The sequence below is a fragment of the Manis javanica genome, chromosome 9, assembly GCF_040802235.1.
Source record: "Manis javanica isolate MJ-LG chromosome 9, MJ_LKY, whole genome shotgun sequence".
Classification (NCBI taxonomy): Eukaryota; Metazoa; Chordata; class Mammalia; order Pholidota; family Manidae; genus Manis; species Manis javanica.
Window position 1 is genome coordinate 110941006 of NC_133164.1, and position 13497 is coordinate 110954502.

General features: G+C 47.7%; 1 protein-coding gene across 1 annotated transcript in view; it reads left to right on the forward strand.

Moving 5' to 3' along the window:
* Window positions 1-13497, forward strand: part of LOC118971938 (O-acyltransferase like protein-like) — a 69077-nt gene that overhangs the window by 51674 nt on the left and 3906 nt on the right. The window contains 4 exon segments of the mRNA XM_073213292.1: window positions 4574-4753; window positions 5677-5756; window positions 9857-9970; window positions 11431-11565. Of these exon segments, the coding sequence (XP_073069393.1) occupies window positions 4574-4753; window positions 5677-5756; window positions 9857-9970; window positions 11431-11565 (509 nt within the window).

Consider the following 13497-nt stretch of genomic DNA (forward strand, 5'->3'; position numbering starts at 1 on the left):
GATGCAATAAGACAGTCGAAGGTTAGGAAGAAAAGGACACTTCAGCTCACATAACCCAAATGTATCATTTATACATTTTCTAAGTCTTGGTTTACTGCTGAGCTGGGACCCAGTGTTCAGTACTTACGGTCCATGCCTCTTTTGTTACACTGCACTGTCATGAAACAGGGAGGGGAGGGTTGAAACACTCTTCTGGGCTAGTAAAATGGAGTGTGCAAGCCCTGACTCTGTGGTTTGTCTGCCTGGGCTTGCGTTCTGGCTCAATCATCCACCAGCTGTGTGACCTTGAGTAAGTGTCTCAACCATTCTGTGCTTGAGTTTTCTCACCTGAAAAATGGGGGGAATAATGGGATTCACTTCATTGGGCCCTTGTGAGAATAAGTGAGATAATGTGTGCAAAGAATTTCTAAAATGTGTGACCCATAGTAAGCTCTCAAAAGTATCATTATTACTGTTGTTATTTATACATTTTAACTCTTCCTGTAAATAGGTTAAGAATGACTATGAGCTGAGGAATAGACCTTTGTTGACTTCTTTTCACCATGGCCTTTGTGCTTTCTTCCAACTCCATTCAGTCTAGTCCTCTTCCCGAATGCTTGACAGAATGCTCAGTTTTTCAATATCTTTTGGGCATGCGGCATGCAGTTAAAGGGTCTATTCTGCACCGTGGCCTCCTGGAAGAGAGGGACTGGCATTCAGGCCAAGGGTTCTTAGTGATAATGCTAAGGTGGGTTGTTAGGGACCCCATGGCTGGGTGGGTTCTACCTGGGAAACTTACTTCAGAAGAAAATTCCTGAAGCTGGGGATTGAAGAGCAGCCGAACGGGTGTCTCACCAGGCAGATAAAGTGGTAGTGGGGACAGGGAGAGACAGGGTGCGGTGAGGTGGTGGGGAGGCCTTACTGGGCAAGATGGTAGCAAGGATCCCAGTGAGCAATGTACTGCACTGTCTGGGTGGGAAAGCAGGATTTGGGCTGGTGACTGGCAGTGGGAAGAGAGAGAGAGCAAGTCAAGGCCATTCACATTTTCCGGCCTATGCTACAAGGCAAGTGGTTGTGACATTCTTGAGATAGGGGATTCTGGGAGATGAGTCCAACCTGGGACAAAACTCTGTTGAAAAATTCGGGGCAGGGAAGCATGATTAACCCACAGTTTGTATTTGCCCTCTTTAAGGTAACCCAGTGCAGAAGCAGCGATGGTCCTAGCCATTTTGACGTGCTCTTTCATGCTGGCAAAACTCACTGTTATTAATTATGATTTATTACTTGTCTACTTGCCTCCAAGAGGACTGGAAGTAAGATCATTTGTTCATTCACTCTTTCTATATTTGTTGAGGGCCCACTGTGTGCCAGGCACCGTCCTAAGCCTTGAGGATTCAGCAGTTAATAACTATACAAGTATCTTCTGGGGTTGGTTGTATTCTAGTGAACAGAGATGGACAATAAGCAAGTAAATATGCAACATTAAGTTGCAATATGCAAATAAGTTTCTAATAGGCCAGTGATGATAAGCACCACAGTGACAGCTCAGAGAAGGAAGCAAGACAGGGTCTTCCTCTGCAAAGGTAGTTAGGGAAGGTGATGTATGTTGAGAACCTTGAAGGAAGTAAAAAAATGTTCTAAGCAAAGAAAATGCTCTAAGGGAAGAAGGGTTGGTGCGTGGGACCCCGTGCAGGGGTCTTGAGGAGAGAGCATGGTTGCTGTGTGTGAAGAACCTCAGGCCAAAGGTACTGGGGTGGAGAGAGCAACTCGAAGAACAGCAGGGACTGAGGTCAGAGAGGTGGGGTGGGGCGTGGGTGGCTGGGAATGTATCTGGTCTGTGGGCTGCCTTAGGGCTTCCGTTTTATTCTGAGACAGGAAGCCTTTGCGGGATTCCAGAAGGGGAGTGGCATGGCCAGATTGACATTTTGCAAGAATCACTCTGGCTGAGGGTGGCGACAGTCTGTAAGTGGGCAGGGCAGAGGCTGGGAGAGCATGTGGGAGCTGTCACAGCTCCAGGAAAACGCAAAACCCAGATTCAGGGGTAAATCTGAGCAGATTATTTAGGGAAATGAGGAGAGCGAATGCTCTAGACCCTTAAAACAGCGTGATTATATCAACAAGGAACCACCTTTTTAAAATTAGATGCTTTTTATAGGGAAAAAAATTATTGATAAAAATGTCTAATAACATCAGAAGATTGTACACTAAATGAAGGTACCCCTTCCAGTCTCACTCCCCACCAGTCACCTTGGTTAACAGTCTCTTGTGAATTCATGAGGACACTTTCCATGTACTTATATGCTCTGGATTCTTTTTTCCATGAATAAAATTATACTACATGCTGCACTGTTTTACAAGTAGCTTTTTCCCCTTAATAATTTAATTTTGGTATTTTTCTCTATTTGCGTGCAAGGATCCACCTCACTAATTTTAAAGGTTGCGTGGAATGATGCTGTGTGGGTATTTAACCAGTCTCCATTGTTGAGCATGGAGGTAATTTCCAAATTTTTACAATCTTGGACAATAATACAATGTCTATACACTTTTTGTGCAATTTTATGAACATTTTTGTGCTGTTTTATGAGCATGTTTGTGCGGGTAAATTCCTACAAGTGGAATTGGTGGTGTGGCGTATTTAACATTTTGATAGACATTGTCCAATTTGCCTTCCTACCCACCAAGTATGAGAACACCTGCTTCTCACACCTCTACAACTGGCTGGCATCGCACTTTTCAATCTTTGCAAGTCCACTTAGACTTTAAATCTTCTGGAATTTTAGACAAAAATGAAGTACATGTACATGTATATGATGCTTTCAATGTTTTGAACTGCTTTCTTATTGATCTAATTTAATTCTCAGAAAGCTTAGGAGGCAGCAATCATCCTCTTCCTTAGAAAAATCTAGAGAATTATCACCCCTCCTTTTCCATAGAAGAGGAAACGGCCAAGTTATATGATTTTTCTCCGGGTGACAAATTTAGACAAAAGTGGAACTCACATCTCTGCACCTGGCTCTTCAAGGCCTGCTGCACCCAGCAACCTCTGCCCCACCCCACCAGCTGCACTGGCGGGTGGGGGGTGGGGGGCATATGCTGCCTGCACCATCTTCCCTCCTGAGGGCATCTGACCTGCACTCTGGTTCCGAGGGGAGCAGGGGGCTGACTTACTCTCCCCGGGGAGGGGGAGGCAGCAGATGGTGGGAAGGGGGCCAGGGAGGAAGGAGGGAGCCCAAGGCCTGTGGGAGCAGCTGCAGGGAGCATGGTCAGATGGCTAATGGGGCAGGACCAGGTCCCAGGGAGAGCTCTGGGTTGTTGTCTGAAACATATTCAGCCACCCTTTCTCTCTGACTTTGATCAGCAATTCCAGCCCTGCTCTCTGCATGCCCCGCACCCTTCTGCCTATGGACACTCTACAAAGGATGTTATCATCGTGGGGAGGACAGGAGGCTGGCAGGTCTGGGTCTTGGGTGCAGACCAGAGGCAGGGTGCTGACCATGACTCTGCTGGGGGGTTACCTCCAGTGACTGCCCTCCATCTGTCGCTGCCCAGCCCTGCTGCCTCCACCAAGATGTTCTAAGGTTCAACAGCTGGGCCACGTGCTCTAGTTGCACTACCCTGACTTTTTAAATGTTCTCTTTTACAAGAGGACCGTGATTGCAGCCCACCCAGAATCCATGCTGGAATTGTGTATGCCTCCCTGACACGACCTCACTTCCAGACTCTAGACTAGTGATGCCCAGTAGGTAGCCACGAGACACATGTGGCCCACTGAGATCCAAGTATAAAATAGATACCAAATTCTAAAGACTTAGTACAAGAAAAAAAAGAATATAAGATAGCTCAATATTTTTTATATTGGTGACCTGTTGAAATGACAAAGTTGTGGATATATTGGCCTAAATGAAGTATATCATCAAAATTAAATGTATCTGTTTCTTATGACTTTTTAAAATGTGGCTACTAGAAACTGTAAACTAGGTGGCAGCTGTGGCTTGAATGATGTTCTGTTGAACAGCGCTGGACTAGACACCTCGTGCCTTACTCCTCGTCTTTGAACCTGCTTCAAGTCCTGTGTGAAAAGAGGTAGGAGGTGAAGGGAGGAAGGAAGAATTAAAGCCAAGAGTTGGGGGAGGAAAAGAGGGATGGAGGGAGGACAGATATTTTCACCCAGGGGGGCCACATGGAAAGAGCGTGAAATGGTGTCTAATCTCAGGACTGCTACATAGCTGGGCCTCCTTGGCAAATTACCAAACCTCTCTGATCTATAAGTTCCTCATCAGTAAAAGAGAGGTAGCAGTTATCTGACAGGAATATTTTGAGGCTTAGAAATATCTAAAAGCTCCTAGCACAGTGGCTGACACGCATGACCTGCTCAGTGAGTAATAGGATTTTTGAATCAGCAGCACCTGAGCCAGCACGTGCTGGGTGCTCAAGAAAAGATTTTGAACCCACAAGTGTGTGAATGTTTGAGGTGTGGGCAGGGAGGGGGTTGCCCACCCAGTCCAATCTGTGTCAGAGGTCTTATCCCCCGTCTCTACGCACCCACCCAGGGACTGAATGGAACTGCTGTGGGGAGTCACCATCTCTTGTCCAGCTCTTTCTTGCCAGGTTACAGCCTTGTCGCATGTATTCAGTGGGCTTTGTGGTCGGCTTGTTCTCCCTTGTTTCCTGGGGACCCATCTGGGAAGTGCCCAAGTTCCACCTGGATACCTGTCAGCAAGCGTGGTGGATGAATTCACTGTTGGTAAATAATTTCCCGTCGGTCCAGAATGTGGTGAATCCCTCGTGGTCGGCTGCGCCAGGGCAGGTAGGTGCAAAATGAGGCAGGTCTGTGACAGGAGCCTGGGGAGGATGGTCTGGGCTGTTTTCCCAGGTGCACACGCTTGGGCCATATGTGGGAATCAGTGGCAAGGACACGAGCCAGCCCCTCTTTGAGGTGAAGCCCGCCTTAGATCCTTGGAAGCAGAGGTGTGAGGGCCTCTAAGCTCTGGGTGCTCACCAGTCCCCCCACCATGGGCACATCTCTCCAGCTGAGGCAAGGAGACCTGCCACGTTGGTCAGACGAGACTGGGTGAGAGTGTGCCAAGGGCGGGAAGGGAGGCGAAGGCTCCTTTTATCCCTGAAGCATGGAGAGAGCGGCCCCAGGAATTTCTTCCACTGAAGATGAAATACAGGTGATTGCCTCATTTCATACAAACAGGGACAGCCTGTGGGCCGATGTGGCTTTGACCAGGTGGTCTCATGTCAGTCGTGTGTGGGAACTCTGGGGTTTCCCACAGAAGCTTGTATAGAGCCAGGCTTCCTTTCGAAATGGACACATTCTCTTGACCTGGAGTTTTGGGGGATGGGCAGGCAGGCAAGGAAGTGGAACATCCAGCCCTCTGACTCCAGCCACATCTTAATGTCACGTGATAGAATCCACTTCCCACAGCTCTCCTGGTGGATGAACCATTTTTGTTTTTTTAAACAAGAGAAAACTTGTCTGAACTTCCATTTTATAAAATGGTAATAGTAATTGCTAGCACCCAGGCTTGTTGCAAAGATCAGATGAAATCTCTGTAATTCAAAATCCTTTCCTTTTCCATGGAAATCCCCTGCCACCTCCTGAATTCTCCCTCTGGGTCCAGGAAGGAGAGACAGTATGGAGCTGACGTGGTACATGAAGGAAGGATATCGCCTCTGCTCCTCTCTTTTCAGTGCAGCAGCTGCACGGGGTACCTTGCCAATGACTTTCACATCTATCTCACCACGTCGGCCATCGTCTTCATCCATGGAACGTGAGTGTCACGGGGACAAGTGTCTCTGCCCCTGTGGCCCTGTAGAGACTGCTCCAGTGCTGGACGGAGCACCTTTCCCCTTCTTCCACATTCTCCTCCAATCTCTGTCCTACACAAACCAGCCTGAGGCTCTGCAGAGTTACAGTCAGTGTGTCTGTAATACACAGTCTCGGCTTGTTCCATTTAACTGTGCTTATAAACATTTCCATGTACTGACATGACCTCCATACTTGTCGGGTTTAGGATTTATATGCCGCAGTTACGGTTCGGCATCTATTGTTCCCAATTTTTCATGATTATAAATGGCACCTCAATGAATGCTTTGAACACACTACTTTTTCCTCTTATTTATTTCCTTGGGGACCTATTTCCAGGTGGAATTACTAGGTCAGAGGGTAGCAACAATTCTGTGTTGCTTGTTACATATTGTGAGATTACTTTCCAGAAAGAGTGGGGTAATTTACATCGCCCCAAGCAATACATCAGTATACCTGCTTTCCAACATGGCTATTTATCATCTTAATTTTTTTTAGTTTTAGAAGAGCTCTAAGGTCTCAATAATTCATGGAAAGATTTCTAGTTTACTAGGTTACTAGGTAGGTGACCCAGGATGTGGATTATCTATATCATATTTTAAAGGATTTATTATTCTTTCTTGCTAAAATGCATATTCAACTTAAGAAACATTGGAAAATACTAGGATAAAGAGTAGAAAACAATCACCCTAGATTCATTTCCTCACTCAAGTAGAGGTGAATTCACTGTCCATATTTTGGTGTTTAAATTTCTGATCTTTTTTTCTGTGTAGTTTTTTTATACTTGAGAGGATTCTTCATATACAATTTAGTATCTTTCTTTTAATAGTTTTATGACATAAGCATTTCCTATTTTATTTTTTAAGTAAACAGTTTTAATGTCTGCACAAAATTCCATTCCAGTGTTTACTTATACCTTCCTCTATTGCTAAAAACTTGAATTATTTCCAACTTTATACTTTAATAAATAACACTCTGAAAAACGTTTTCAAGGTAACCATTTGTCTCCAGCTCTAATATTTCTTTACGATGCATGTCTTTAAGAGGGATTACTGGGTTAAAGGGTATGAATGTCTTTTGGTTCTTGAAGCATAATCACAAATTCCTTTCCTTAATGGTTGTATCAATATTCAGTCCTCTGGCCATCTAATTACATGTAGCCAATATGGAATACATATTATAAATAATAAATAAATGAATAAATAATAAAACAAAACAAATGCAATAATCAAGGTATTTTGATATATAAGAAAGATTAATTTCTCACAAATTCCTGTAAGTCTTTGATTACTACGGGGTGGAGCTGACTTACAAATATGTGCTACCCCCACCCCCCCACCCACAGAGTCAGACCAGGAAGGCCCGGAGCAGATAAAGGTGTCTTGTTTACTGAGCGAGCCTTCTTTCCAGCCGCTTAGAGACGGGGCTGCTTGCACAGAGCACCCCAGCTATGATCCCTTCTGCAGCCAGGGGAGGGGCTGCCTGAGCAGGTGCAGCGCCCCCCTCAGGCCCACAGGGGCTCCCCAGGGACATTCCCCTGGAAGGCAGCCAGACCCTAAGGTGCCCTCAGGGTGGGGAAGCAGCTGGGCCCTGCAGAGGCCATCTGGGGCCCTCACAGGCCTCGGTTCTGATGGGCTATGGCTGCCGGAAGGGCTCTGGAGATGGAGGCAAGTGCCTGCAGGTATAGGTGGGCAGGTGCGAGGCCTCGGCAGGCCCGGTGGCCTTGGCAGGGGGGAAAGGGCAGGCTTCCAGAGGCTTCCTCAGAGGTGGCATTTGCAGCAGGATGCTCTGAGAGCTGGTCTAGGTATTTATGGGAAAATGACAAGAGAAATCATGCTGGAGTCCTGGCTGGGATGCTGGGGGCTGACAGAGGCCTCTGGGGCAGCCCAGGGTCTTTTCAGACCAGAGGGAGAATCTCTGCTAGTCCTTCCTTCTTTGGGCCTACGGCCCCCAAATGGGCCTTTCTGAGGGACCAACACTCTTGAGAGCATGGGGTGTGTCGTGGCCAGAGGTCCTGATTAGAGCCCAGGGGCTGGGGGGCGGAGACAAAGGACGAACAGGAGAGAAGGCCGGGGGTGCCTCTCCCGCCCTGCCTGGGCGTTCTGGTGCCGCCGTGCATTGGTTTGCACAGGCTGCCGTGCCGCAGTGCCGCAGGCTGAGCGGCCCAAACAGCAGACACTCCCCTCCTCGTGGTTCCGGAGGCGGACGCCTGAGACCGAGGAGCTGGCAGACTTGGCTCTCCGAGGCCTCTCCTGGGCTTCAGATGCTGTCTTCTCCCTGCGCATTTTCCTGGTCTTCCCTCTGTGGGTGTCTGTGTCCCAGTCTCTTCTAACAAGAACACTGGTCATACTGGATTAGGGCCCATCCCCGTCACCTCATCTTACGTTAATTATATCTTTAAAGACCCTGTCTCTGGATAGACTCACATTCTGAGGCACTGGGGGCTAGAATGTGGGGGTCCCTCTCCAGCCCAGCCCAGTGTGTAGCGGGAGGCTTGCTAGTTTCACTGTAGTGGCGGTTAGCTCGCGGAGGCTGGGCTGACCCCTGGGAGGAGGTGCTGTGGATCGGCTCTGTTCCATCAGGGAGTTGAACAAATATTTCTTTGGGTGGATGTGGGTTTTTTTTATTGGATGGCCTGACTGGATGGTTTACCACCCACACAGGACAATGAGTTCTTAGTACCTCCCCACGCTGGCCTGGTGGGAGCCCACTCGAGTGTCCTTGTGACTGGGAAGCCCTGGCCCCAGCGTCAGCATCTTCCCCAGAAGCTGTCGTGGAAGATGAATTTCAATCTCAGCTACAACAAGCTTGTAACTGTGCGATTGCATTAGCTTCTAAACGGAGGGAGGTATAAGGAGTAGGGCTTTTTCCCTTCAGAGAACGCACTTGTTAAGCATGCCAGTGATTCAAGGGAGACAGAGCTAGAGGGCCTGACAAAAGGCCCAGTAAATAGGCAGCATTGTCACCATACCTCCCCACCCACCACTTGCGGCAGACATTACTAATCGATCACTAAGACTCCTCTGGCCTTCCCAGCATCAGCACCGAACTGGAGTTGGCACTCTGGATGAAAATCCCTGGCTCCCTGCATCACTGTGGTGATAAGGGAATGGTATCCCATCCCTTCCTCATGAAGAGCCATGGAAACCTCAAGCAGTGGAATGGGATCGCCAAAGGCATCTTCCAGGGAGGGTTGGGCCCTACGGTCCTGCACCCATGTCTGACATTTCCACTATACCTCTGCAGATCGTCTTGGTCCTAACCAACGCTCCCAGTTCTGGGTGGGTACAACTGGGCAGTGCCTTGCTCTGAGCCTGTGTTCCTAAATCTTCTTTCCGGACCCAGAACCTGCTGCATATTATAGCTGGAACCCCTTCGGGAGCCCTCTTGGCTTTACATATGCACCATCTGAAAGTGTGGGAGAATTCATTTTTGTGGGTCCACCCTTGACCCACAGTGGATAGAAGATGGTAGGAAAATGCTTTTCTTTTTCATCGCCCAGGATAGTTTTCAGTTGCATTTCACAAGGTTCCATAGAACATTCTGGAAGACTTGAGCATTGGTCGCCTTGATAGTGCATCCTTATATTGGCTTTCCCTGCTTCTCTGTCCCACACCCCATCCCTCGTTTCTACCCCCACATGAACTACCTGCACCTGAATATATGTCTCGGGCTCTGCATCCGGATGGGGAGGATCCCTCCTCTTTTGCTATCCCCTCCCCTGTATCTCACCTGTGCCTCATGGTCATTTCTCTCCTAAATTAATCACCACATATGTCTGCATAGTGCTTCACGTGTGGCAAGGGACATTCCCAAGCACGGTCTGATTTTGATCTGCACAGGACCACACAGCTTGTAAAGGATCAAGTCTAAAGGCTAACTCAGGTCCTCTGCCAGGCCCAGATCTCCCCCCACTCTGCCACAGCCGCTGCATCATTAGCCTCTCTCAAAGAAGGACCTAGCAGGAAATGCCTCCAGTCGCCAAGATTTCAAGTCTTGTGGCCACAGATTTTGAGCTGAAGGAAACTAAAGAGAGCTCCTGTCAATGTCCTCTCTTCTTTGCAGAAGTAAACGCGTCCCTGCCTTCCTCAGCACCGTGCTGTTCTTGGCTTCTTACTCTGCCAATGCTCTGCTCACTCTGCCTTATAACCTTCCAGTCGCAGCTCCATCAGATGCAAGGTAACCACGGTCGCCAGCCTGCCCTGCTCTGTCCCCTGCCTGCTCCTAGAATGGCCAGGACCTCCCAGGGAGAGGGGCTGAATGACTGCCAGGCTATTTGTACTGTGTGCTTCAGTTCCTGGAAAAACTGGGTGGGAAATGTTTGGCCTGGATGGGAAAGTTGATTGCATTTTTGTTTCCAAACTTCTGGGCCTTTTAATTTGCGCTGGGGGTCTTCTCTGAGTGCACAGGAATTCACTGTTGCCTATTGAAGTGCTTCTCAGAGGAAAGGAGTGCCCCCACGTGGCTGTATTGTGTTTCTTTTCCAGTGGCAAACTGCTGCTTGGAAGTTCTGTTACTGGGTGGAGTCACTGAAATTTAAGGAAGTTGCTGTTACCTACCTAGGACTTCACCCACTATGCTCTTTGACCTCCCCAGTGAGGTATGTATATAACAGTTCTTCCTTTAACCACCCCTGAATTATATAGGAAAAACTGGTGTGATTTCCTGCTAACCTATTCTCAGTGCAGCACGCAGAGTGATACAAATGAAAATCAGATCTGGTCGGTCAGCTGCTCAAATTCTTCCAATGGCCATCCATTGCTCTGGAGGTAGAGTATCTGTCTGACCTCAACTGTCAATCCCCTGCTTGCTGGCTCTGGACCAGCCACACTGGCCCCACCACCTCAACATCCCTTCATGATCTCTCCTCAGGGCCTTTGTACTTGCTATTCCTGCACATTATTAGAATGCTTTTCCTTTAGAATCTGGTCTTTGGCAGGGCTGCTCCTTCACTTTCTACAGGTGTTTGTGCAAACATCACATTCTCAGAGCACCCTTCATGGACCACCTGATGTCAAGTAGTTCAGAACTGTGCCTGGCACCTAAGTGCTCAATATGTATTGGTGAATAGAATCAATAAATAAACTAATGAATGACTACACCCAGGTCTTTTGACCAGGAAGCATCACGCCCTTCTGGTCCTGTTATCGGTCTTGAGGGCATGACCAGGTAAGCCAGGGGGAGACTCACTCCCATCTAGCCCAGTGGTTCTCAGATCTACATGCACATAAGATTTTAAATCTCACAGATGCTTCCAGCAAGCACCGTCTCAGACCAATTGAATGGAATCTCTGGGCATATGACCCATGCAACTGAATTTTCTAAGAGCTACACTCTGAGAATATTTTTAGAGCTATTCCATTGCACCAGCCACCAGAAACAATTATTTAAGGTGAAATACAGTCATTATGTTTCCTTGGGGTCGAAGGGTGAAGGGGCCCAAGGAAATTTGACATTTTAGCAAGCCAGCTGTGGCCTAAAGCAGGATCATGCTGTTTGTGGATCATACTGAGGAAATGAACAAATGTACCCCAAATTTTCCTTTGGGTTTGCTGATTGCACCAGTAGACATCTGAGGGATTCCCTTTTCCATGTACAGAATAAACATAACATTTTGCCTTATGATCTTGTGTTTTTAGTGAAAATGCATCTAGGTTATATTGCTCAGAGTATAACGCTAAGCCCTACTGCTGATTCAGGCCATTCCTTGCGGGCCTCGTTCTGAGCATTTTCATGCACCCAGACCACCAGGAAAACATTCTCAAGATCAAGGTAAGCTTTCCCCCTACCTCGCTGTAAGGGCTGGGAGTGGCCCATTGGGTCAGGCTCTTCCAAGCCACAGGCAGGGGTCAGACTTTATTGGGCTGGGGTATGATAGCAATGCCTCTTGGTGCTAGAGAATAAGAGGGACCTTATCTTCTTATTCTCTGGAAAACACACCCAGTGAGATTGCAAGGCCCTCTTCTGGAAGGGCATAGTTATGCAGGTTGGATTTTTAATAGCACAAGCATCTTGGTTTCTATAGACTGAATTTCTGGTCACAGTTGATGGTTCCATGAGAATAGGAAACGAAGTGTAAGGAGAGAAGCTATGATTTTGCTTCCAGGTAGAATTCCTTCCCTGGATCCTGGATCCTTTTTTTTTTTTTCCCTTCCCTGGATCTTTTAAGAAACCAGATATCATTCTAGTTCACCATTCAACTTCCTTACTCAAGCTGGAAACCTGGGTTCATCTTGGACGCCTCTTCCCGTTGACCCCTCCACCCCATCCACTCAGCCACCAAGCCCTGCTGATTTCTCCTGCTATTCTTCTCTTAGCCTCTCCAAATGACCTTGCTGAAGCCCTTCTCATCTCTTGCCTGGACTTTTTACTAATTATCTTGCCTCTGGTCTTGTTGATCTCAAATCCTCCCTTGGGGCAATCTAAAACACTACCTGTCCTTGTCCTTGATTCATAAAACCTTTCCACATGGCTTCCACTGACCTACAAGACCTTGAGGGCAGCACATGGCTTGCTCACCTCTGAATCCCCAGCACCTGGTTCTTAAATCACTGAAGACATCAATAAATAAGGGAATGAAGGCAAATTTGCTTCTTAATGGAGGAAGGAGCAGAGATTCTCTTGCACCATTAGGGTACAATGCCAGGCCCCAGTCCCTTCTGCTAAGCCCTACCTTCGTTTGCCTAGGTCTTGTGGGTATCTCACTTGGATGTTAACAGAGAAGAGGCCCTGGTCCTTGGAAAATCTTGTGTTGCTGATGGTAGCAACAGGAGATAAGGCTTAACTAGAAGGAATGGATATACAGGGGCTATTTTTCCTGTAGATTGAAGTCATGGTATTCCCCTGAAAATGTCCCCACGCAGTTGCAGATTACAACAGAGTGCCATTAAAGAAGTACTTCAGTGTAGTCTAGGTTACATGGTGCCCAAGGAGAAAATGGGCGTGAGCAAAGGTGAAGACGGAGCATTTGGGAACTACTCCAAGGGCCAGGGCAGGACCAGGGAGCATGGAGCTAGAGCACAGTTAGAAACAATGAGCTGGAGAAACAGTGTAGAAGGGATGAGTGGATCAAAGGCAAACCTTTAGCAGCCAAAGCTAAGTACACAGATTCCAAGCTGGAGGCAGCCGGGGCATATGGCATGTGCTAGCATGAGATAAGGCAGTGTGCATTATGAGTGACGGCGGAAGGGCATCCTAGCCTAAGAGGGGGCTCACGGACAGCCTCTAAGGAACTACCTTTCTTCCCTATAGCCAGAACCTGAGACCCAAGGAGGGGAGAGCATCTCTTTAGACCCAAGATGCAGGCTGCTAAGATGCTAGTTCAGTTTAATGCAGATGTCATCACAGCAGCTTGAGAACTGGAACAGAGAAGCAAGAGGGATCCTCGGAGGGCCTGGGTCTAAAAGTTCAAGTAAGGTGATACAGGCAACAGACAATCTAAGACCTTGAGCTGAGCCCAGTAATGGAATTTAACTCATGGGGCTATTCTTTGAGCGGGAAACGTTTCCATTCTCCCACTCCTTCTGTCATGTTATGCCTCCAGGGACTAGTGTGCAGCCCCAGTATAGGTTGTGTGCTGGAGGGCCTCTCATTATTTTGGGGCTGAACCAATCAGGGAGCCTTATTTGGTTAGGGAACAGAACGAGAGGTTAGGAGTGGGTGAGAGCATTGTCCTCTCTTTTTTCTTTCAACTCTGACCCAGGTTT